The 26,388-nt window shown below is 38.7% G+C and overlaps 1 protein-coding gene across 3 annotated transcripts in view; it reads right to left on the reverse strand.

Annotated features, from left to right (window-relative positions):
• Positions 1–26,388, reverse strand: part of TMEM266 (transmembrane protein 266) — an 85,641-nt gene that overhangs the window by 37,310 nt on the left and 21,943 nt on the right. For 2 of the 3 annotated variants that reach the window (XM_085303224.1, XM_085303225.1), the window contains exons 2-7: positions 24,575–24,789; positions 23,288–23,388; positions 22,119–22,224; positions 19,763–19,951; positions 7,486–7,640; positions 1,832–1,905 (exon numbers count right to left, since the gene is read on the reverse strand). In XM_085303224.1, the coding sequence (XP_085159350.1) occupies positions 1,832–1,905; positions 7,486–7,640; positions 19,763–19,951; positions 22,119–22,132 (432 nt within the window). In that variant the 5' untranslated portion in view covers positions 22,133–22,224; positions 23,288–23,388; positions 24,575–24,789. The remainder of the gene's footprint in view (positions 1–1,831; positions 1,906–7,485; positions 7,641–19,762; positions 19,952–22,118; positions 22,225–23,287; positions 23,389–24,574; positions 24,790–26,388) is intronic. The other variant, XM_085303226.1, reaches the window with a different exon arrangement.

The following is a 26,388-nucleotide window of genomic DNA, read 5'->3' on the forward strand; positions in this document are numbered from 1 at the left end:
ACCAAATGCAGAGAGAAAGAGAAAACGCAACACAGACACAAAATGAGGGTAGTGAGCAGGTGGGTATGATATCCATGCTGGCCCTGAGGATGTGCCTGTGCAGCCACATACARTCCACCAAAAACTATCAGTGTAGGAACTGGATTCTGGAAGGGATATAGCAGCAAGATATTGCATCAGGCTTTGGGGAGAGTGGTTGGTGGCACAAGGGAATGAACAGGACCAAGATGACACCCAGCAGAAGGAAACTGAGGACCACAGGAGAAGCTGCTGTGAGACATACTCCAGCCAGCCAGGAAGTCCTGGTGAGCGCACACGTGCAGCCATGCCACCGGCAGCAAAGTTTCAGGTAGTTTCAGACTGATTCTGCAGAGAAGCTCAGGAGCTCCAGGGTGCTGATCTCCATTGGAGAAATGAAAGATTTGGGGAACAAGGGGAAGGGATTTCTTTACAGGGAATCGACTCCATCTAGCAAACGTGAACCTTCAAGAATCACAATGTGGGATGAATAAAGCAAAGATGCTGCAAAACTTCTAACTTGTTTAGAAATTTTTGTTGYGGCAGTTTCCATGTACCTCACAAGCCATGTTCCCTGCCAAAGGATGGAAAAAGTAAGAATGAATTGTACCTATACACACAGCCACAACACCCACGGGGCCAGGATGTAAAGCGAGACCCCTGCCTGTTATCAAGGAATCCTTTCAGAAAGTGCCCACTGGCAGTCAGGCAACACTAGCTATAATATCTCTGACTCAGGTAGAAACATAAAGTGGTATATGTGAAGAATGGTATTTCATTACTAGAACCGTGGAAATAAACAGTGGTATAACATGATGAGCATAAATCCAACACAAGTAATTTATCTGATCATTTGCAACTATCACAGCTCCCAGTTTTTGATTTTTCTTTTTAACCTTCACGTAAATTTACCAGAGTGAAGACTAACTTCTTTTTGGATGACAATATTTTCTCCCATGGAACTATATATTTTTTAAAAATACTTAAGTCCAGGATGTCTTCCAACATACAAGATGGTAAAACTCAATAAACATAAATATAACAGTTTTTTTTTTGGGGGGGGGGGATTAAGTAAAAGACTATGACCTGGAAAAGTAACCTAAATAGATATTTTGGACATTTCAGATGTAGTCTAAGTGTCTCCATACAGATTACTTCTTTTTGGAATAAAGTTGAAAACTAAAACAAATTAACCCAATTTGGTCATTTTTTTTATATCGTGACTATAGCCTTTTCCAATGCATATAATCATACAAGTATTTGCAAAGAAATTCACCATTTGTTTCATTCTCTTAATGGGCTTCTATCTTTCTATATACTAATAACACAGGCGAGATGCAACAATCTAAAATATACAAACAACCTACGGTAAATTGTGAGATGAAATAATTCCGTTCTTAAAACAGATCTTTCTGTAAAATAAATCTACAGATCTTTATTCTCTAAAGAATTTCTTATTCCCAGTGATAGGAACAAAATTTTTAGAAGAGCAAGGGGATGAAACTAGCCMTGTCCTAGTCCGTGGTGATTCAGAGATGATTATCTTTTTTGCAGCATTTTTATTATAATTTGTAAGACAGTATCTTCCACATTTCCTTGCCAGTTTTAGGCAAYGGACAAAGAGCACTACAAACAGGATCTCTGAGTGTGCCAATTAAGAATGGCAACTGCTCGTTTTTTTCTTTTAAAAATACAATGTCACTGTGCTGCATTTATTCACAATTAAATCAATGTTAAACTGTCACCAATTTCAGTGACAGCACAAGAAATACTTTGCATTTCTGTATGTGGTGAGATCTTTGATTATACATACCTCTGAAAAGAAAACAGACAGGATGACTAGGCTGATCCAGTGAATTATTCCTGCAAACTGTGAAGCACTTGAAACTGCAATTAACACAATACAATGAAGCATCATTATAGTAGTTGAAATCAACTTATGTTTAATATCATTAGTACTGCTACAACTCACATGTGGGAGAAGCTTTCCTTCTGAGATTTTATGACTGAAGTACCAGAAAGGGGATGGGATGTAATGGGACATGGAGCTCCAATCCTGTCAGCTGCTCGTGCTAACGTAGGCCAGCACATTCACAGCCGCAGCAGTGGTTCAGGAGAGCTCTTATGGATGGGACTGCTGGTGAGCCATGACACACGTTTCAGGTCTTTGATGCTCTGTCACTGCTCCATGCTCTCATGGCATGCTCTACTTCAGCATAGGATGCATTACTGAATTTGCTATACCTAAAAAAATCAGAGTTTAACTTCTATAACCAAACAGAAGGCTCCATTATGCCTGCAGATATTCTATTTAGTCTTTGACAATTCACTTTAGAAGATCAGTAATTGGCTGGATCAGATGTTTAAAAACCAGTGCTCAAACTGGGCTTTAAAATCTATTTCTAGGCATCTACATAAGTCACTTAGGTAGACTTTTGTGCAGCTGTCCATGAACTAGCATGACTAGCTCAAATTCCATTTCTCTCAGTCAAGTTCGACTCAAGAAAAACTAGAGTGAGATCAGCCAGGTAAAGAACCAATTTCCTTGTTAATAAGATCAAATCTCAAAACATAAATCTGATGGGGTCTGTCAAAAACCATCTGAGTTTCTAATTTGGGGGAGAAATACATTTACAAAAATGGACCTATTTTGTACAGTGTATTTCAGGATACATACGGCTGTCAAATGGACAGCTTTGTCTTTAAGCAAGTTTCTGTAAGAACACTCAATAAAGCTACAGTAAATAAAATCAAAATGTCAGTTTAAAGCAATTGGTTAAACCACATAAATGCCTTCGTAAGCACTATTTTTCACAAAGACAGTGACTATTAAAATTACTTAGGTCACTTCTTTTCAACTCCTCTACAAAAATAAGTCTGCATAGAGTAAACTAAGATGTTAATTTATACACTTCTGGCTATTACACACTAACTTCCTATATGGGTACTCTTTACACCCACTGAGAGGTAGTTTTTCCACTTTCAAAGTGGAATAAGGGACCTGGAATAAAGGTCTTCTTAGAAAGTGACTTACAGGAACAATCAGGAAAATTAATCTGAATTCATTAAAAATACGATTTTAGACTGTACTAAAGCCTTGCATGGACACTCACCGGTATTAAACTAAGCTTTCATCTCATTATAAGCAAAACAAACTAAACTTGGTCAATTGAGTTTGTTGCAAGATGAGAAGCATGAGAAGCTCTATGATCTAAATTGTCTTTAAGGACTGAAAATGAATGTCTGGTGATCTGCAAGATTCCCGAAGCAAGTTCAAATGAAATTCTGTTATCAGTGTTCCCTCCATTGCTAAAAAAATGAAGCAGAAAACTAAAAGGATACGTAGTATCTGAACTACAGGCAACTCTTACTCAGAAAGTCACATGCTCTCAAGTTCAGAAAATGGAAACGAAGAGGAAAAAATTCTCTRTATTTCAGGTTATTTGTGAGCCTACCATCCCTACTGCAGACAAACTAAAATAGCTTGTGCAGTCCTGCGGTTTCAAAGTATTACTGCKTAACTGCAAAGCTGAAGGCAATCGATGCCTCCGTGTGCCTCAAGATTAGCAGAATTAACTTTAAACTCCAACAAGAACAAACACATGCGCTGTACTGCATGGTACGCACTGAACCAAACAGCTTATTTTAAAATTAAAACTGATTAAAATGGAAAGGAAAGGGAAGGAATGGAGGAAGAAATCAAGATACAACAAAAATCATCAGTAGGGGCTGCTGCCGGAACTCTTGGCAACTGGGGTTCAGGATTTGACATAATGGGCTTTGCTGTGGTGGGGCAGATAAATTCATTACAGGTGAAATAACAGGGAAAATATGATATACTTAACTTTCACATTACACTGCCTTAATAGGGTGGCAGAAAGAAGAAGAAGCGGAAGCCATTTGTAAATTATCTTTCAAAGGGCTATCGAATGACATTCAAGACTCCAGCTGCCCCTTAGTGGATGAGAAAGATATAGCAATCACAATTTGGGGAGAAAAATAACTTCTGATGCCACACTAACTGTAGCAAAGACCACCAGATGCAACTGTGCAATTAAATTGCTAGTAAAACTGTAAAAATTTGAAATAGTTGTCCAAGCAAGAAGCTTTTGAACAAGAGCTTAATCACTAGCCTGTATACCAGTGCTCGACATTTGTCTCTTCCAACAGACTTCTCTTCAAAAACGTAGTGAAAGGCTAGAAAAAGAAAAGGCTCCTCTTCTCCAAGACCTGTTCAGCTCTGCTTTGTGGTGGCTGAGATACATCACTGGGATTCGGGTGGAGGCAAAGCACCTAGAGAGTTATGTAGCTGCCACTTTTAGCCAAAACAGTATTCAGAACTTCTTTCCCCCAAAACTGCAGCTAAAAGCCTAAAGRTTTATTTTACTCTTTGCTTGCCTGGTTCTATGGGAACAAAATAAATGTCCACCCAGGACAGTCGTCAGTTGTGAGGAGAACAGCTCAGGATAAAATGGGGGGTACGGACAACCTCAAYCTACTTTCTCCATCTTTCCCTCCCCTTCAGCTCTCCTCAAGATGTATACAGAGAAGGGAGGGAGGAAAAACACAACTTGATAAATTACGAGTGGCCATTAAGGGAGACCGCACCACTGGCTCTTGCATTTGATGGATGTTCTTGATGCTGATTTGCTGGCAGATACAAACTCTGCTGCCTCTGCAAGGGGCTGGCAGCAGATACACACTGCATGGTTTGGGCAAGCCCGGAACCCATCCTCCTTTGAGGCATCCCTTCACCTCTATTTGCATTTTCTTTGCACAACTACGCAAGTACTCACACAGAGCCCCAGTCCAGCAGCCAGGTGCTCAGGGGTGCACTGTTCATGTTCACTGTTTTTAGGAAGACCTGATGCCTTCTACACATACACCTCCTCATAGTCAACTTCAAAGGGAGGACTAGACTGAAATGATTCCCTCATTCACCTACTCCCACAATCACTGAAGACAGAGAAAGGGAAAGCAGGGGCTACACTTCTGAGTACAGAAACCCGCCAACTTCTAATCCAGGTTATGACCATGACCTCCTTTTTGGAAATTAGGTGCACGTGATTTAATATACATCTATTTCTCCATTTGCAAAACATGGATAATCCTTGCATCACAGGGTAATAAGCAATTATTTGGCTAATGAATGTGAAAAGCTTTGAAGATAGGACAAAAAAAAAGCTTGGAACAATACTACTGTTATTAGTGTTCCTTTTATAAGTCTGCTTTCTGGAGTTTCAAATCCTAGCATAAATATAATTTGGGCTAAAATATCCTGAAAGGTCTCAGCCTTTCTTATCTGTATGACCTACCTGTTTGCAAATGAGGTCTCCATCCACAGCACTGACCATTTTGAACATGGGAGAAATGCACAGTGCAATTGCTTTGCTAAAAGTATGAGAGGAAAATGATGCTCTCAAAATATCACAGCCATAGAAGACTGGCTTTTCATGAAACAGTTTTGCACACAGAAGAGACTTCCTAAGTAATTACAACCTATAATGCAGGTTAGCAGTTGTTATTATGAACAAAATTGGCAGTGATGTGCTGTAACATATCCTAATGCATTGCTTGATTTCATATAGAATAAGGAATCATTATAAACTRTAATTACATTTTTGAAAAAGATAATTACACCCTAATGGCTTTTTAAAAGCCTAAGGTAAGTGATGTTTTTTCCTCCTATGGCACAACTACACTACTTATACCAGCCCCACCAACATAGCCTATATCTGATTTAAGATAAGAAAATCTTAAAATAGATTGCAAAGAATTTAGCTACAGGGGACAAGAAGTAATGAGAAGTGTGGAGGGTTGATGCATTACTTACAATGCAAAGTAGCAAAACAACTGAAAGGGTCCTTCCCTCTCAGGTGCTGAGAAAATGCACACAGGGCAGGGGCAGCCTTTGAACAGTGAAATCTCCCAGCCTGACCACACGTCTCTATTTCACGCATCCAGTGGAAGGTGTGAAGTTTTTACAAATACCACTTACACCAGATACACAAAGGAGAAATAGTCCCTAACATACATTCTTCAGAAGACTCTTCAGAAAATAAATGGTAAGCAGGCATGTGATCCCACAGGACCATCTCCAAAACTGCATTAAAAATCTAAGAAACAGCCTTTAAACTCTTGCTCTGCAAGAAGTGACAACTTTATGCTTAAACAGAAAGATGTAGCTCCTCCGTATATATACTTGAAAGATTATTCCTCATCCAGTTTTTAAGGACATAGATCACAACTAGCATTCTTGACTTTTGAAAACTATATTTTTGTCCAAATTCTGAGTTTCTTAGTCCAAAATGGTAAATGACCAGAGACAGCAGAAAATAAGTACAAGATTAGAAGAGTAATGGAGTAGCTATGCTCAGAGCAGTATGTCAGACAAAAGTGTAAGTGGATTGGGGCAAGCATCAGCAATGGTGTGGGGAAGGCAGCTTAATCAGTGATTTTGTCTTACAGGGCTTATAAAACRTTCATAATTACCAACACTATATCTTTAAAGTAATCTTTTTACGTTATAATACTTAAATCTTTACAGTGAAATATAATTCCACTAGTATCAGTAGCCAAATCAAGAAAATAAATGATTCACTTGTTCAATTTGAAACTCCTATAGGAGATAGAAGGCCGTGACTCATTCAGGCTACATATTCTTGCATTTTTGGGATTGTCTGAACATCGTTATTGCTCTTTCAAAACATATGAGATTGTAGGAAGGTGCTAAACATTGTTCTTCAACATTTCTCAGAGGAAAAAATATAGTYGATATTTGTGTTCACATAAGATTTGCATCATACAAAGCAAAAAAGGGAATGGAGGAAAAGAAGTGGAAAAGAAAAGATGTATTAGGAAGCAAAATAACAGCATTCAAAATTGCATTGTGGAACCTGTGTAGAGTGAATTCAGATAGAGCAAAACTATTTCAGCTGTTATTTGACTCACAGTACATTAACAAAGTATAATGAAAATCTGTATCGTTTCAGTGCATTACAAAATAGAAAAACATAATTTCAATTCCTACCAATCTCAGTCAAAGTAAATTAAAGATAGCGCCAAGTGCATTAGCAAATACTTCACTTGCATCTATCCACATGCACGTGACAAGTGTCAGGAAAACTAACCATGCACAAAGGATCTTTTTTCTTGTGTATACAGAGTAGCTGTCCTAAAGGACAGACCTCTTCAGGTATTAATGACACATACGCAGAAACCTACATGCATACTCTGCTTAAAACCTCTGAAAATGTCCTATACTGAATTTGGCCAGCAAAAAAATAGGCATGGGCCGATTTCACTATACCAGGGTTCCACAAAAACACAGTTCTTTCCTAGCCTAGTAATCATTCAAATGATAGGAAAAAAAAATCCCCAACAACCTCCCCTCTTCAAAAACCTCCCAGCAAGTTAAACCTATATTTCACCAAAAACTAAAAAAAAAAAAAAAATCCTCCTACTCACACTGGAGAAGCTTTATATCTATTAGGAGTTCCAGAGTCAGAAGAATCACCACCAATACTACACAGGCTACCAGGAAACTGTTGAGACTTGCACTGAGCAAAAATACCTGCCACACAGCTGCTCGTCTCCCACAGCACGGTTTTAGCCAGTTAGATCTAAGGAAATAAAATTAAGAGGGAAAAAGAAGAAGAAGAAGAAGTGAAAAAGGAAAAGCGCTAAAAAGCAGTGGACTAGAAATGACAAGCTCTGCTGTTATGGATATAATCATTGATAATGTATAAAGACTTTGCATCCACTTTTATTGGTTTCTTTACTAAGGTCAGACACTTCTCCAAATCAGTACAGCATTAAATCCTAGGTACATCTGCCAGTTGTGCTGACTGATTTAATAAGCATGCTTAATTGCTACTAGAACAGAGGTGAAATTCCACCCTGGGGATCTCGCTCAAGTTTCTCTCCTCTAATGAGGTTCTCAGACCCTCCGGAGGTTACCAGATCCTGAGCGTCTTCCAAAGCACAGACTAACGCAGCCCTGATCTCTCATGCATGCTTCCTTTCCTACTTTCTCCTTGCCTCACAGTCTTTCACATGTATTTATTTTGACATATATGCTTCAATCATTTATCTGTGGATACCAAGGCACAGAGGGACTCTGCTATTAGGTTAGAACGTAATGATGATTTTGAAGAGTTCTTCTGGTGTGGTGTTCTATRGTCTTCTGCCTTTATCCCTGTTCTAGTATCAGACAAATCAGGCGAGAGCTGCCAAATTCTATCAGCAGCTTTTAGTCCATAACATCATGGAAAAGACCCATAGGAGTTTGGAAGACGCTGAAGAAAAAGCTCRGTAGCTCCACGGTTGTGCCTATACTAGTGAAAATACAAGGCCTGTCAAAGTCTCCAGCAACTGGCCAAGGCTGTCCATCTCACCATTCTGTCTAACTTCCACCAGTCTGGTTTTGACWCAGGCCAGGTACTTTCCCACGGTCGGGGGTAGCATGGTTTGTGAGACAACACATGCAAGGACTGCTCCCAACAGTTTGGATGGAGTCACTGTGCTTTGGGGGAAAAGGAAGGTCTAGGCATGGTGAAGTGAGCTGCACCATATGAAGCCCTTGGCTGCTTCAGTAATACAGATACTGAGTTCAAAGATTCAAATGAACTGTGACAAGAATTAAAAGAGCACATAGCTATTATCTCAACATCATGTGATAACAACTGCTGAAATTCTGGTCCACAGTAACTTARTATTTTCCAGTAGGTGTTCTCATTAGCGATGAAATTTAAGACACAGCTCGGCTTGGCTCTGCAGCAAAATTTGCTATAACCAGTTTTAGTATTAGTTAACAACCCCTCTCCAATCAATAGTGCAGCTCATTCACTGCAACTCCCAACTACCTATCAACAGCTTTGAACTTCTGCAGAAATTTCTGTCCCACCCTTGGTCCAAACTCCCCTTAGCAGCTGGCAGTATACTACTGTGCAAGCTGTCAGAGTTCAGTAATCAGCAGCTTCAGGGAAAACCTGTACTTGGGTTTCAAAAGAAAACCTGCATGTTCCAGGGACAGAAGCTGCAACAACTCCTGCTAARTACAGCTACCAGGACCAGAAGGCAGCTAGTGAATCAGGAAATGCCGTGCTGTTGCACATACAGGTTTTCAAAAGGGTTTTGCAAAATTTCAAATTTGTCTTTTGGAAATATTCGTAATAGCAGTAATAGCAGCATGGAGCTCAAAAGCATAAAGCCTATCCTGAAGTATAAAGCCTATCCTGATACTTACTCTATATTTTTTTCTCCTAAAATCCTAATAGTTTCACTTTATGATACATATTTACTGTATCATTTCCCATCATGTTTTGTTACGTTCCTATATTGGCCCATTTCTGATAACGTTGATGCTTACCTGACACTTTGTATTGCAATGTAAAAAGCTCACATGATTTATTAACTTAGGTTTCAGAAGCTGAGCTGCACCTCTACATGCTGCTGTAACCACACCGTCTAACTAAAATGTCAATACACAGAAATCAATGGTATACAAGAAGAGATGATACTGATCAAATCTAAATAAGCAGCTCTAAATTCAGCCCATTTTATAATCAAACACTTGGAAAAACATCACAAAACATTCCCTGAAATTCCCCCTCATTTTTGAGTGTGGGTAAGCGATGCTAAGCAGTGTTCAGAGACTTGGTATGGTCAAGTGGCTGCTCAAAATTGAGAGTATCTGTTAAACACTTGTACTCAGAGCTGCCTGATTACCTGACCCTGAAAGGTCTTTTCTGTTGACACTTTAAACTTCAAAGAAGATTTGGCAATTGTTACTATCTGGAATTGTCTTTAGCTTAACTGTATTAAGGTTCAAGCCTAAAATACAAAAGCATTCAAGGCTGGTTTTTCCTCAAAAACTGCCTGAAAAAAAATAGCAATAAGAAACAACTTTAATGAACTCAAAAATACAGGATTTACTGGATTTAAAATAGCTATTTTTAAAACATCAGCAAAAAAGGCATTGCGGTAGGCCGTTTAGCAAGTTTATCTTTTAGGGGATTTTATTTTACTCTATCTCAGAACAGGACAACCTGTCTTCACTACAGCTGTTATTTTGCTTTTCTTTCCTCCTCCTTTTTTTTTTTTTTTTTGTGGGGGGGGGAGGATTTTTCTAAAAACAACACTAAGGAATGGCCTTGTTTAATTAGAAAACTTTTTGGTTCTACTCTCTTCTTACATTTATCTCCCCTTTCCCAAAAGGTGTGTTTTGCCAGCTTTTTAAGTATTGCAGGGTAGTTTTTCCTCTTTCCTGTTCTCAGAATGATCAGCAGAGGGCCTACGTACATTTCTTTAAAAGCTCTATATAGTCAAGATTTTAAAATACACCAAACTAGTAAGAATAAATCAATTGTGATACTCTGTAGACATTACATACAGCCAGGATAATCTTTATTCAATCTAGTCATTACCTCTCTAACTGCTAAGGAATGTGGAGTTGTTTCCGTCTTTGTAGTGGCAATATTTCACCGATTCCAAAAAGCTTCTGAATTAAAGTAACAGCTTATAACTGGAAAAGCAATGTTCTTAAGAGGTAAACTGCAGAGCATCTGCATGTTTACACTTATGTATCACTAATAAAGTATATAAATTGATTTCCAAACTGCAGAATTGTTTAAAAATTAAGCACTGGAAAACAACCTYCAGTTTTGTATCTTAACTTATTATACTAAGGTACATTTGTTTAACACTTGTCCTGTGAAGAGACAGTAATTAGCATTTTCACATCACTGCCATGCGGATTGCTTTGCAGATACCGTCCTTTGACCTCTTCTAAGTCTTCAGAATCCACTAACACTAAGGATCAGCACACTGTGCCCTAAAAATGAGGCACTGGATGATTGCTTGCCTGGCTCATTCCCTGCTACCTACACAGTATTATGAGTAGTACATATATAGTAGAGTCCTGTTCTTGCCTTGCTTTTTTTTGCTTCTTACCTCTTGTGAAGGGTGGACTTAAATAATAAAAGGAATTGTAATTTAACTAGGAATATATTTAGTTAAAACTGACATACCACTGAAATGCCAACCACACTGGCTCCTAATGCACCAATCTCCTTTAAGCCTGTTTCCTGTCTTAGTAGAGTATCTCCTTTTCCTGATGTATGAAAGCTCATCTATTTAATAGGTGAGAAATCCTGTATTTGAGGAAAAACAATTCCCTACTGGCATTCATGTAGGTTTTAATTTACTTTTCCAAATCCTAGCCAYGTCCTCTGCAATACTGCAAAGCTACGTGAAATTTAGACTAGAAATACAGCCATACGAATCTTTCAAAAAAAGAAAAGTTAACTTTTACACTTCTTCCCTTACTCTAAAAGCGTTCCGTTTTATTCAGAGAACAAATACAGCTTCTTTTGGTGTTCTGACTACCTATTGCCTGTAGATCTCATCCATTATATAGGATACAAGTAAAATACAACCTGGGACAACCTTCCTGTATGACTTGGGACACATTCTTTAGGTATCTCAGTTACTCCATCTATACCATAGGAATATTATTTACCTTCCTTACAATGCCTGGGTGAGGTAAGTGCACTGGAATAAGATTTTTTTGCTTGATGATGATATGGACTGCCAAGTTTTATTACAAGATACTAAAATATATTCAGTGGAATTTTACCAGGAATAATTCTTTTTAAAGATTCTTTTACACATGGCTTTCTGGAAAGCCAATCTGTCATCGTGACTGCTAGTTTTATTAATAAACAGCTTGGAAAAGAACRTAAGGCAAAACTGGGAAAGGTTTAACATATTTCTTTGCTAAGGAAACACTACAAACAATTTGTTCAAGCTGTTAACAGCTGTCACTATTTCTATTTTCTGGTCTTGCAAACAGATATCAGAATTTGTGTTATACTTTACCCTGCCCTTTTTTTTTGGCTAAGCAGCAAGTGTTTGCATCTCACAAGATGACTACAATTAGAAAACAGAACGATGGATGAGATCCAAATCACTATCTGAAGGAGCAGAAAGGCCATGACCAGGAAGTGACTGAAATACAGAAAGGCTAAATAAAATATAAAATCTGGTTATGGCAAAACTGCCAGGAGCCTCACAGGAGGCTACAAGGAGCAGCTGGAGGCCTGGAGGAACTCAGAGGAAGAGGTGCAGCTTTGCACCCCTGTCCTGGATTTCTCCTAGAGGCTCATTTGCAGTGACACTAATGACAAAAGCTTAACTATGGATGGCATCCTCAACTCATTTTCATCTACAAGCTTTACAATTTCTAATCCCTTTACTGTTCTTGGAGAACTGCTGCAGAACTCTGTTGCTCTAACAGTAGGAAAGATTGTTCCAGTTTTCAGTTTAAATGTACACACAGCCAGTTCACACCTATCGGTTCATGTGCCAGCACTGTTCTTCAGCTCAATTAGCTCCTCTCCCTTGCTAGTGTTTATGTCCCTGATGCATTTATACAAAACAATGACATCCCCTCATTTCCTTTCTTTAAGAAATCCAGTCTTTTTGCAAAAAAAAAAAAAAAAAGACACTCCGTTTCTCCAATCGTCCCRGTAGTGCCTTCTGCATATGAATACAGGCAGAGCTGTACATATTTTGGAATCAATTTAATTACACGAATGCTTCTCTATCTCTAGCTGAAGTAGCCCACTTGATGCATTTGCATGCCCAGGTGCTTTCTTCACAGGTCTATATCTCACTGTTCACAGATATCCTGAGATTAGCTGGTGCATTATTCCTATCATTAGAAAATTTGCTTATCATGCTTTTACATTTTAGGCTAAGGTCTTTATTAAAATACTAACACCATCCTCAAAACCAACCTTTAAGAAACAAAAGTAGGCACAGTAGGTCAGAACAAAGGCTCGGTATCCTGTCTCCAATAGTGGTTGTAAGCAGATGTCTRAAGATGAACAAGAATAAGACAAATATATTACTTCCCTCTAAATCTCTCCCAGCATCCAACTATTTTCAGCTCAGGGACTCTGGAACCAGATGGGGTTTCGAGGATTTTTAGAAACCTCCAACGAACTTCTCTTCCACAAACTTGTCCAGTCTCCCCTAAGGCCAGATAAGCTACTAGCAGCCACATATGCTCTAGCAAGTAGTTCCATGGATCTACTAMCAACTTTGTAAAGAACTACCTCTTTTTGTTTGTTTTGAACCTGGCTCTAATTTTTTAATGCCCCCAGTACTTATACTGGGAGAGGGAGGAAAMTGGACCTTATTTTAACCTCTCTCTGTCACAGGTTTTGTAATCTCAATCAAATCTCCTACGAGCCATCTCTTCTCCAGACTGAAGAGTCCTACCTTCCAAGGTTATTTCTCAAATCGAAATTGCACCACACCTTTGATCACGCTTTTCCTTTGAGTCCTCTCCAGTTCTTTTGTATCTACCATATTCTTTTTGACAGGGACCAGAACTACACTTGAGTTCAAGATGTGGGCAAAGTCTGCATTTATAGAGGCACAACGATGGCCTCTGTTTTATTCTCTGTTTCTTTCCTAATGAATCTTAATGTCTGATTTGCTTTAAGACTGCTACTTAGCATTTAGCTGACCTTTTCATGGACTCTCTTTCCAACCTAACATTTCTCTTTTCCACATTTCCCCTTTATTTATTTTTCCGTTTTTGCGTGAAGCCACATTTTYTCCAACTTAAACAATTATGTCTGATGTTGAGCCAAATAAATTAGGCCCACATCATTTCCACTCTCCAGAAAAATAATTTGCTACTTCTATTACACCTCTATCCACAGAAAGTAGCAAAGAAAATCAGATTTTTTGGGGGGAGAGGGGGGAGAAAAAAGATCAACAAATCAGAAAAGTTTGAAAAAAAACTGAGCTAGAAAATCAATTTCWTTTTTACTTGTAGCAGCACTCCCTCCATCAATTGGTGTTACCGATAAAACATGTTAGATGGACATTATGAGGTAGATAATCTCCGAGGATTTAAATACTAGGATATAGAAAGAAATGAGCTATTCTGGAGAACAACATTTTACAAGGATAAATGTTATAAACGATCTGTATTAGAAAAAAGGTTTCTAAACCATGGAGCATCCTTGTAATATAATCCAATGTTTCACGTGTTCTCTAGCAAAGAGTTGGTCACCTCCCAGATTTGGTAGTGCTGAATGTCCCTTTTCTGCTGCAGTGCAGGTCTTAGTTACAGACCAGAGCACAGAGAATAGCAGTGATATAGTATTGCACAAAGAACAAATCAGCATTACAGCCTCRCTCGCTATATACTGTTAAGATTTTTTTTTTAAATCTTTCTGGATTCAGACTGCGGCTGGCTGCTAAAAATAAGTTTAAAGTCACATGTGCAAATACATGGAACTTGCTCACTATAGGGAACAGTTCTGCCATCCATCCAAAACCTTTGCACAAATCTGTAGCTTGGACTTGATTATTCACCATGTATCAACCCGGTATGGTCACGGATCTGCATGAGGTGCACCAAACTTTTCAGAAAGGAGACTGTATTTTGAGTATTTGAATATCGCTCCAGATAAAGATGAAAAAAGCAGAAACTTAGTCTGTTCTAGTCCATTTGGTTAAAGTACCTTTAAATCTTACAGATTTACAGATAATACAAGTAAAATACCCCAGAGAGATCAAAATAAAAACTGAAAGATGAATATGAATACCAGAACTATGGCATCTATCTGACACAATTACAAAGGACAGATTGAAGGAATAGACATCCTTTTCTCCCAGGGTGGATGAATACTTTCATCAGTGAAGGGCTGYAACCAATTTGAAACGAAAAGCTCTAAGGATTCTTTTGTGCGTTAACTTTTGAATCTCTACACRTCTCTGTTAAGTTTTATTTTTCCTTCTTCTTTATCTCTCTCTATATCCTTCCTGCAGCTTTCTTTTTGCAGGTATTCCTACAGTTTAATTCACTTTCTAGCCAGCCTCCAACCAAGCAAATCTAAGGCTATGAACAGATGATCATAAATGACTAAATTACAATGGTGTGACTATTTACAGCTAATGTCAACTGAGTCATATTAACTGTGTGGAACTCATAACCTTTATAGCTGTTGATGTAAAACAGGCTAGTTTAAAGCACCTTCAACTTTCAAATTTATGTTTAACAGAGGAAAATTCAAGAGCAGCAATATAAAACAAATACAACAAATAATTAAAAGCTACTGTGCTCTCTCCCCTTGCTTTCTACCCCTATCAAACACAGATCTTTATCAAGACAGAAGCTTGCTGTCCAGTATGTATTTCTTCACCAAAATGCCYACCCAGTCTATCATGCATCTTATAATTTATTATGAATAATATCTCCAAATTGGAATCTAAAGAAAATATGGGGAGAGATTTTTCCCTCTCCCCATTTGTTTATAGCACACACAACTTTCTGCATGAGGCAAATTTCCCAATGTTTTCCAATCATTTTTGTTGGTCATTGATGGCAGAGAGAAAGCATTCTTTTTGTAAAACAGAAAACTTGACTAGAAAAAAGAAATTTAGAGTGGCAGTGGGAGCTAAGGTTAAAATTTAAAAAGCTTCTTAACTTCGAGAGATCAGTCTCCTTAAAGAAATGTTTACATATTCTTTTCATACAAACTGAGTTTAGTGCAAACAGAGACTCCCAAATAAATTCAGAGACGCAGACAAAATCATCTGCTTTGCTGCTACTTTATGTACAAGAGTATCTCCTAATCTGGTACAGATATGTTTAGAAGTGTGCATTACATGTTCTCCTAAGTACCCAGGCACATGTTTCGAATGAACTTACTTTTCATCCACATGTCTCTGGCATATGCCTCAATCGCTTCTGCAATGTCTAGGCATGGAGCACAGCACCATACAGGGATATCTAAGGGGACTTCTAACAAGTTGACTGCAGGGCAGATCAGCACGACTAATTAAGTCATTAGCATCACACTTATACTGGTTCTGAGAACGAGGCTACTATTGCTTCACAGTGCTCCTCTAGGCAGAAGAGATGTATCTTTATATATGTAGATTGCTATAATCATATAAAACTCAAAAAGTTTTAATTATATATTGTTTGTATTTATCAGAAAATACCCTTTTTCTGAAGGGTAAGATCTACTGCTCCATTACAATGCTGCCAGATGCAGCAACCTCTCATCTCACTCACTGTGATATGCAGAGATCACAGGCACCTTACTCTTTTTCAGTACAAAGAAGGTGATAGCAGCCCACCTACATGATTTACAATGAATGAAAACATTTCTCGCTGCAAATTCCATACAAACTACACAATTTTCATCATGCAAATCTTGGTACTTTCCTTATCTGAGAAGTATATATAGAGAAAAGAATTCTTGTTCAATCCACATTAGGAGAAGCCAGGGTTTGTGGTTTACACGAGGATTTCTGGGAGAACAGAGGAAGGGTTTTCTTGCCTCCTCACCCTTTCACTACTGCCAATCTTGCAGATGTACTTCAGGGACTCGCTTTATATCCATCTAGTCTGCAGTCYTCTTTGTTGCTTAGCACAGGGATCAGCATTGTAAACTGAATTTCTGACAAAAATAGCTCAGACTTGCCACAAAACTCCCTTAACAACATCAAGAGAGAGCTGGGAACTGACTGCCCTAAGCATTTGATAAGATGGAGCAAAGCCCTATCAAAGGGCACGAAATAAAGATTTTTATTCCAGTATCTTTAAAGCTGCAGGAATGCCAGTTCAACAAATGACAGACCAATTCCCTCCCCCCCCCCTTTTTTTTTTTTTTTTTTTTTTTGCTGAGAGTAGCAGCTAGCCTGGTGCCATCTGAGAGTTTTCAGGCACAGTAAAAGGGCTGAGCTACCACCCACCTGTGCCTGGTTGCTTATTAATGGCTTGTTTCCTGATAGAAACTCTCTCTCAGATTAAACAAAAAACTCCCCTGCTGTCCTTTACCAATAAGGTGAAATTTGCACTTGGGTTTGGACTGGCACACACTGAACACCTTCTGGCGTTAACGAATGAAAGCTAAAGAGGAAAGGGTTGGGGAACACACAATCAAACCATAAAATCAGAGGCTCCTTTACTGACTCCTGCTTCATCTGTAGTCTGATGTCCTTCTTGTTGCTCTATGGACTGATGCATGGAGATTGAGAGTTACTAGCGACCAAGCATGGCAACCCACATCAGGAACTGGAAACAGTATCCCAGACAGTAGGGAAGTGAAAATCATAGCAGTCTAATAGAGTAGGGTCATGGACAGATCGTGACAACAAATCAGGATTTTCCAAGAACCTACTGTTCTTCTATTACTTCTTCCCAGGGAGCAAGGACCTGCCAGACCTTCCTGCTGCTGAGCCCTGAAATTACAAAAGCTATAGCTTATCTGGATCAGCTACAGATCTAGTCCAACATAGATGTATCAAATATACACAGCTCATACAAGTTGGCACCTTTCCTGAAATTCTCAGACAAAAGCAGGCAACCCTCGAAATATAGTAGGCAGCCCTTACAAGTTCGCAAAAAAAAGGCAGGCTGAYAAGGAGAGGAAAATGAGTATTATGTCAACTTTCAGCACTCACTAGCATTAGCAGTATCTTCTGGTATCTCCCTCTGCAACATGAAGGAAGGCATTGGGGTGACAGGGCTTCACAGTTAGGAACATGGACGCTGGCAGAAGCTACAGGGGCTTAGACACTTTCTGCCACCTCCTGCCACTGCCCTTCCCACATCCTTCTCTCCACACACAGGAGGGAGATGTAGCTGGTTGTTCTTGTACCAAACTGATCCCAAACACCGTATCTCCTTCTTACTGAGGTGGAAAAGAACAGAGTCAGTCACATCTAAATAAGGCCACAAGAAAGAAATCACATCACTCTCACAAAATCAGCCACATTCCCAAACAACCCACAAGGTGCTATGGGGCCTTTTACTGCTCAGCTCTGCTCCTGAATTTCTTAAGACATCAGTTGCAGATGCAGTCCTGGGATTCAGCTGAACATACTCAGCCAAGATGCACCAAGACAAACTAAAGCTCCAAATCTTCTTCAGAGAATCCCCTTTGCAGCTGGGCAGTCTATGCAGTATTTCCTTATTTCCATTCAGACAGATAAAGCCAGAAGAGAAATCTGGGTGAAGGAAGAGATCTCTGCTGAGGAAAAGAATGTCAACTCTGCTTCCATGCTTAGACTGAAAAGCTGCTCAAATGGTCACAATGAGAGATCTGGACTTCGGCATTGTGAAGAATGAAATTTCAGATCATAAAATCTATGAAAATGCACATTTGAACTAAATTGGTATTCATCCAGCACCAAAATAGCCTGAGGGTTACACCTGCATACTCAAATTAATTCTAAAGTGCCTCTTTTGCTATGCAGGTTATTTTATGTTACAGTTGTACCATACTTATATAACCTAATTGAAATGTATTTCCTTCCTCTTGTTTGAAGTAACAGCTTTCTGGAGATGTCTCACAAAGTCCAATTTGGAAAGAAATTAAAGGAGGCAAGAGCTTTCCCCACACAGTGCTTCCTGACTGCCATACAGAATAACTGCTGAGCAGAGATCAAGTTGGTCCTTGCTGATCTCTGAGCACAGGTTAAAATATACTCAGCTGTTAATAATTGGAGGCTTATATAAAGCCTTTTTATGTCTTCATCATGAGAGCTCTGCATGATTTACTGTGAAGTGCTTTTAGAGGGATCTTACTGAAAATGGTGTATATATGAATTCAGTGCAACACAAAGTGGAACAAGAATCAGAAAATCAGAGGGGTTAAGCACAAGTGGTCACCTAGTCTCTGTCCCAAGGGATGTTAAACTGTATTTTTATAATTCTTCACAAATCTGTCTTCTGAAAGATGTCTACGGACTGCTATCCAGGCCATGTCCATGCACACCAGTAGTCTGTCCCAGCTGCAATTTAAGCTCTTTATTTCCTGTCCTAAACACCATGGAGATAGAGAACAGACTACTCTCTTCCTCACTGAGRAGTGTCTTATGATAAGTTCCTTTCAAAGTACTCTGTGAAACAAACACAGTTATTTCAATCACTCCTCTATAGCAGGTTTTCTGAGCATCTCATTCATTTCTGAATCATTCTCATTCCCCTAGATCGTCACCAGCTGACCCAAAACTTTCATGGAAAACTGGGCACAGGAGTGCACTTACACCCACATGAAGGCTGAACAGGGCAGAAGGATGACTTCTGATGTCCTGTAGAACAACCATGCCACCTAATCTGACACTGGGCTATGTTTGAGCAGATATCATGAGTCTCATTTGTATGTTTTATTCCAACAAACATGGAACAGATGTTCTATGAAAACAGGAGTAATGTGCATACACATTCTCAAAGACAATGGTCTCATACAAGCAAATTACACAACACAAATTATTCTGTGAAAAGCATATATCCTGTCCAGGAAGCAGGAGGCTAGAGTATTAAACATTATCTCTTCATCAGGAGATGCATATATATGTAAAAAGAATCACAGTAACTAACCACCTGTTATCCTGAAACTCTCCTGAAAGACCTTTTAMACAGAGCTTTCACCAGGCCATTCTGCCTGTCTGACAGGCTAGAGTCTTGGTCTAGTTTTCCCTGTCTGACACTAGGCTTCAACACAGGGCAGACAGAAAKTACTTAATTACAACACCAGCTTGAAATAGTTACATCAGAAAAGTCATTTCCATTCTGTGGTAGTGCTTTTAAAATGAGTTTGAGGACAAGTGGCTGCACCTCTCCATCTCAAGGTTTTCTCTTTTACAGGTTATGAAATTTCTTTAAGATAAATCTATAAAACAAAACTGTGTCCTTCATACTTACCCTTCTCTTTGGTATTCTTCATCCAAATTTGACAAAAGCTGGGACCCAGCCACAGATAGATCAAGTGCAGCTAAGGGTAGATCTCGATAAGCAAAATTAACAAGTTGTACAGGAGCAATGCTTTTGGTCTCTTCTTCCACTTGTTGTGAAATTATTTCAACTTCTGAAACACCACCTTCTATTGCAGGCCTGAAAATAAAATAAGAAAAAAAAAAACACTTTTCTGTATCTCTCCACACACACAAAAATTATTTAACTAACTAACAAATAAATAAATGAATTAGGAAAAATAAGAGAGAGACAAGAACTTCACAGAATCCTGAAAAGACGACTTAAAAAGCTGTTGCAAGGTCATTGAGAGAGGTGATGTCTAACCCAAATCCATTCAAATACTCTGCCAAAGTTCCTTCAAAAGTACTAAATATAAATGGCTGTATTATAAACAAACAAATGCAGAAACAAACTATGAACTCAGCAGCAAAATATTTGTGCAAAACAGACAAAAACATCAACAGAAAAAAGGCATGTAACTATGCCAACTAAAATCTCACTGCTTTGTAGCTTAGATTGATGAGCAATGAACAGTTAAGCTTCTTATTCATCATACAYAAATCAACTGTTAATTAAAAGGATGGAGTTTGACTCCTCTTCCAGTGTGGGTCAATGTTCAAACAGCTCTGACGGATGCTGACTTGGTTTCATTCAACCAGAAAGGGTCATTCCGCACCGAGTTATTTCAAAGTAATTCCAAAAGAAGAACAAGGGTTCTGAAGAATTATGGACTCATCTAGAAATATTATCGTAACTATCCATAGGCACAGCTTGCTTCTAATTCTGGACAGGCCCACTAACATTTAATAGGAACTCATGCATGTAAAAACAGAGCCTGACTATGCACGTGTCTCCCTCATTTATAGTAAGACAGTAGTTACCTAGAAACTCAAAGTCTTATCAGTTAGCATATTATCTAGTGTACACCAAAGATAACTTCATTACAGGAGAGAGTTTGCTTGTCAAGTCCCAGCAGGGACTGATCCTTTGCAATCCCCAGTGAACACTGCTTGCTCCCTTTGATTCAGAGTAGGTGCAAGAATAAACCCCTCTAGCTTTCATCCAAGGGTGCTTGTTAACTTCTGAAGAAATCCCAGGCTACTTTTCAGAGGTTTTCAACAGCAAGTGTGAACATATTCTTTTTCCTTAGGGATATAATTAAAAAGTCCTTAGCACCCAACTTCCCTTTTTTATTTGACTGCAAAAATTGCACAAGTGATTTTGTTTTAAAGAAGCTTATTAAAATCTTCCAGCTATTCAAGCAACCCGAATAACTGTTCATTTTTTCAGAAGAAAATGAATAATTCAGAAGATTCTTGACTAACTCATCTATTTTGTAAGTCCAAGGATCTGGGCGGAGGAGATAAAATTCTATGTGAAAGAGGTAGAGAAAGACTCTATTGCTCAGAGCCTAACCATTAGATTATCCCTTTTGGATGGAAAACATTATTCCTAAATTAAAAAGAGCTAACTGCTGCCACAATCACAAAAGAAAGTCACTTTAAAAATCTGAAAATGCTGTTATAACTCAAGTATCTGGCAGGGAAAGGCTGTGACTGCATCATACAGTGGCAGAAAGTAGAGGTAAGCACTACTATTTAGATGACCTAAAGCTTATTTTATTTCATTCTTTGTCTAATTAGTAACAGATAAGTATTGAAATTCTTRTCATTTCCAAGAGAAATGTATTTGTCTGTAAACAGTTGGAAATCAGAAGGCCATAGGGAGGAGCTAATTTTAGACAGACTTTTCCTTCTTTGGTTTTCAATTTTAGTGCAGTCATATGCCATCCTGTGGAACTTTCCCTTTACAAGCTTAAGCCGAGTTGGTCTGCTCTTGCGTGGAAGAGTGCACAATGGTCCAATTTCTAGTAGTACTGAGGAAACCAGAAAACAGGTTGGTGCAGCATTCCCCCTCCCATCAGCATTTAACTTCTGTATTCTTAGTCTAAGTAACAGACAGACTGAAGTGACTGAAAAGAAAAACAAACAAACAGAACAGTGTTGGCAAAATAGTTTTGAGACAGGTTTGGTAACAGGAAAGAAAAAAYGCCAACAGGTCTGAAAACACTGATTTCTCAGCCACTAGCTATTCTTAGTACATCTGCAATGTTCACTGTATTCAGTTTTGGGGCTAATTCACAGTCTTTAGATAACCTACCAAATCCTACTGCTCCCATTCAAAATATCAAGTTTTCCTTTCAGTAATACTGACGGAATCTCTTGGTGCCACAACAACATACAATAAGTACGAATTGTTCCATTGTACTTAAAACRACTTAAAACTTTCATCATATAGTACTTACTGAGGATTGGTCATGTTGGAAGATGCAACCAAATCAGCAGTGGTTCCAGTATTTAACTAATTCCAGCTGCTCTGCACAGAACTTTTAGCCTTCTAAGATGAGGTTTCTGTGAGAGGCAAAACAAAGTTATCTAAAATTCAATTGCAAGTACTCCAAAGAACTGCATTGTCATCCCTTGTTATTTTCCAGAGTTTGTGTAATAGTTTTATTTCTCTGTGATTCTTTTTCAAGGTGTTTTTATTCCTGGTTAATTCTTCTGTATCATGGAAGGTATAAAGTTATAGCGTATTTATTTACGCACACAGACACCTGCTTTCATGTATACTTCCATAACAACACAGGCCCTGCTTTAAACAAGATTATTTAGAAAGATAACCAAGATCAGAAGGGGAGATTTTCAAAGAAAGCTAAGGTCTTCAAAAGCACAAATTCAACTGGCTAACTGATTTTTTTCTATACAGTTTAAGATACTGTACAGATAAGAATGTTAGCTTCAAGATTTTTTTTTAACGCTAAAATGCAAGCATTTTCCATTTGGAAATGTGTTCCTGACTTTCTTTGCTAATTTGAAAAGTCTCTTCTAAGAGTTAGTTCATGTTGACATAGTTTGTAGATAAGCCTTTGTTAAGATGATACTTTCATCTGCAAAACCCACTAACACRCTTGGAAAAGGTACATCCTTCAGTTGTGGCAAAAGTCCATTTGTGTTGTACCTGGACCAGTACACAGCAACCAAAATGGAAGAGGACAAGCTTGTGAGAATGAAACATACTCATAGGAAGGTTTTTGGTAGGTGAAAAACGTAGCATGGAGAACAACAGATAAGGAATAAAAATTCTTAGAAAATGATATCATGAGAGACTTGTAAAGCCACTGTCATACAATTAAAAACAACAACCCAAATATAGAAGCACACTCTTATTTTGATTAAATAGAAATAGTAATTGCTAAATAAATACCATACAAATGTATGAGGTTAAAATATTACTGACAATAACACTGAAAATTTTTCATGATGATAAGAAACACTTCTCACACTAAATTTTATTGCAGTTGCTTACACGATGAGTTGTTAAAATTAGCAAAGTATTTACAATGGAACCATCTAAATATAACAACAGTAYGACGTTTAGCAATCACCTGATATAAAATAATGAAACTGAACTTACATCATTTGTAGAGCCATTTCCAAAGCTTTAATTCACATCCTGCAAACTTGTAATATCGTAAAATGCAGTCAATCCATTCTCCGATTTTCTAGATAATGTGCCTGGGTATGTAAAAGGAAAGGGTCTGCACTGTGATCACCCTCCTCAGGCAGGTAAGTAAGCCAAAAGCAATTGAAATATCCATACGAAGAAAAGAAACATGACTGGCTTTAAAGCAATAAATATATGGTATTTTAGAAAAACACATGCCATTCATTTACCTATAAGCACACAATACTTCTGAAGTCAGAGCAACAACCYCATTTTCTTCTGGAAAACCTTGTTTGATACAGCAGAAAATAGATTCAACATCCATTTTACATCAATGAGAGCCTTTTCTCTGGCTTCATAGTCCTTGAGTTATTTTATTTATTATATCCCTGAGGCAGCAAAATACTTAAATATTTACTTAAAATAAAGCATATGTGTAAGTCACACCACACACTGAAGGGTTTCGGTGAATTTATGCCTATGGCAGTTTTATGATAGGAATTATTATATCTACCAACATGAAGACAACAAAATGTCACTAGTAGTCACTAGGACTAATGTAGTCCTGTTTTGTGATGTTAGTTTTCTAACACTTCCTTTTCAGCTGCAAGTTTGCAATACTTTCAAGAAAAAATTTTAATGAAAGTTTCACCCAAAAAAGTTTTTCTAAGCACTCAGTCTGAGAAAATAGTAAATACATGAGGCATCCTCCACCTGCCTTGCAAGACTGAAGGGGACATTAAGAATATGCATATGAAGGCCTGCAGAAGCAAAAGTAAATGGGGATATAGATGATTTAGGAAATAGGAATAAAACTGATGGAAGCTGACCTCAGAGGACAAGTAGACAGATGTGGAAATGGGAATTTCTTAACATAGCTAAACCTCACCATTTATTTAGGAGACAGTATGGTGCTAATACTCATGACCTCTCTCTCAAAGGGGGTTTAACAAACAAAATATTGACCAAAAAATTCACAGCTAGATTCTTTAAAATTTTGATTTTCAGATTAATCTCAAGATTTTGAGAGAATTTAAGTCATAACACTAGGGCCAGCAGCGCTGCAATGCCTTGACATAAGACAAACCCTTGAAATGTTTCCCTCTCCAAAAGAGAAACCCATTTTTTTTTAAGCATATTCATATCCATAGAATTCTGCTTCACAACTCAACCAGGTCTGACCACTGTCAAGGCCAATCAGCCAGACCTGCTTCCTCTCACTGGAGATAGCTGACCTACAGGGAAACATTTACTCACCTCTAGGGCTGGAGGAGCGCCTTGCAGCTGGCAGCAAGCTCTTCTGATAGCTCCGATGTYTCGATGTCTCCGGAGGGAGCAGAGTCCAACTCGCCTCCCCTGCAGGGATCGTTACCATAACATAAGGTGCTCATGAAGGTGAGACGAGTAACGTGGAGAGAAACKGGGAAGGAGACAGAGGGAGTCAAGTCTCCAAAGGACTTAGTGGAGCCTTCCTGAGAGAAAAAGTGGCAAAAAGTAAGTAATTTTTCATGCAGATAACTACCGTGTTAGCTGAATTAATGGATTAAAATACAAGTGGTTAACAAGTGRTTAAGAGGTACAATAAGAGGGCAGCACAACTGAAACCTTCAATGTGGATGTAATAGGTTGTATATATATCCTAAWCAGATTATAATGATTCAGGCTTCTTTTCTAGGCATTATACAAGCAACAGAAATGTCTCAATATATACTGAAGTTTGCAGAAATTTATTCTTTCCATGCACTCCCCCCCATCTGCATGCTATGTATACAACTTTCTAAAAAAATCCTTTTATATCAGCATAAACCACTTCAAAGTGCCACGGGAAATTTCTGTGCGACTGTGTCACTGTGTGTTTAAAGGCTACAAGAAGCACCGGGCAGATTCTGTTTTCCAGCACTCCCAGAGGCTATAGCGAGAGCAAAGAGTTACGATGCAGCTCAGGGGCAGGGGACGAAGGGCAACCGCTGGGTACTCCACCACCGCCCGAGAGAAGCAACTTTCCTGTGCTGCCCGTTCCACAAGAGCCCAGTCAGTGCTCTGTAGAGAAAAATGCTTTGGTCTCATCCGAGGGAATTACTTAACAGTTCCAGGGTGTTTCTCCTCTCTTGGAACTGAGACCAGACAGCCCATGGYACATGCCAAGTTACCATTCAAGTACGAGCAATGCTCATTTTGTGAGAGTGCTGTTTGCTCTGGGATATCACTGCTTTCAAGGCAGGCAGGCAATAGGAGGAATATTGTTTCCCAAGTTAATTACAAACAGTTTTAAAAGGAGATACAACAAAAAATAAAGAAATAACCTCAAAAGGTTCCTTGTGCAAGGTTTGAAGTATCATGAAAAAAAAAGAAAAAGAAAAAAAAAAAGAAAGAAACATTCACTAGACTAAATGATGGAGATACTCTCATGTATGTACTGAAAGGCCAGTGTAATCTGATGAAAAGCATAGTTCTACCGCCAGGTTTCTGTATAAAGTAAGGTCTGTAGACTAATAGCAGAGCTTGAAACGTCTGGGATCACAGTTCAGATCCCAGCAGAGCTGACTCAGCTCTTCATCCTTCTGCGGCAGGTGAAGGAAGCTGCACCCAGTTCACTGAGCTCTTTCCATGCCAAGACTTTAGAAGTACTGCACTTGCCTTTCCAAGCCCTTTTGGATTTCTGTATTCTTTGCACAGGCATTATATACAGGCCAGTGCTCCTCAACATTTTTAAGTGCACCCTGAATTATGATTTCTTTTGTCCCTCCTCTGTGGGGGCGCTGGAGGCGGCTGCTCCACCCTTCGCTGGTTATGCTCAGGATCGCTCAGCTGGGGAAGTGGTGTCACGCACTGCGGCGCTTGAACAAAGGTTCACCCTACTGCCCTTACTTAGTACACCTCCTGCCCAAGTTAATTTGTTAATGTTTACATCAACCTTTCGATGTTAGCAACCACACCTCAGCTGTTGCTTGCTAGGAGAAAAAGTTCAGCTGAAAAAAGAAGCAATGCATAGACTACAGTTTAGAAAGCATATGCAAAAGCAAAGGATGTGTGAGATAGTATATGTGATATGCATATATATGCACACACAG

Source organism: Rhea americana, unplaced genomic scaffold, assembly GCF_003343005.1.
Source record: "Rhea americana isolate MKP2758 unplaced genomic scaffold, rheAme1 scaffold_2, whole genome shotgun sequence".
NCBI classification, from domain to species: domain Eukaryota; kingdom Metazoa; phylum Chordata; class Aves; order Rheiformes; family Rheidae; genus Rhea; species Rhea americana.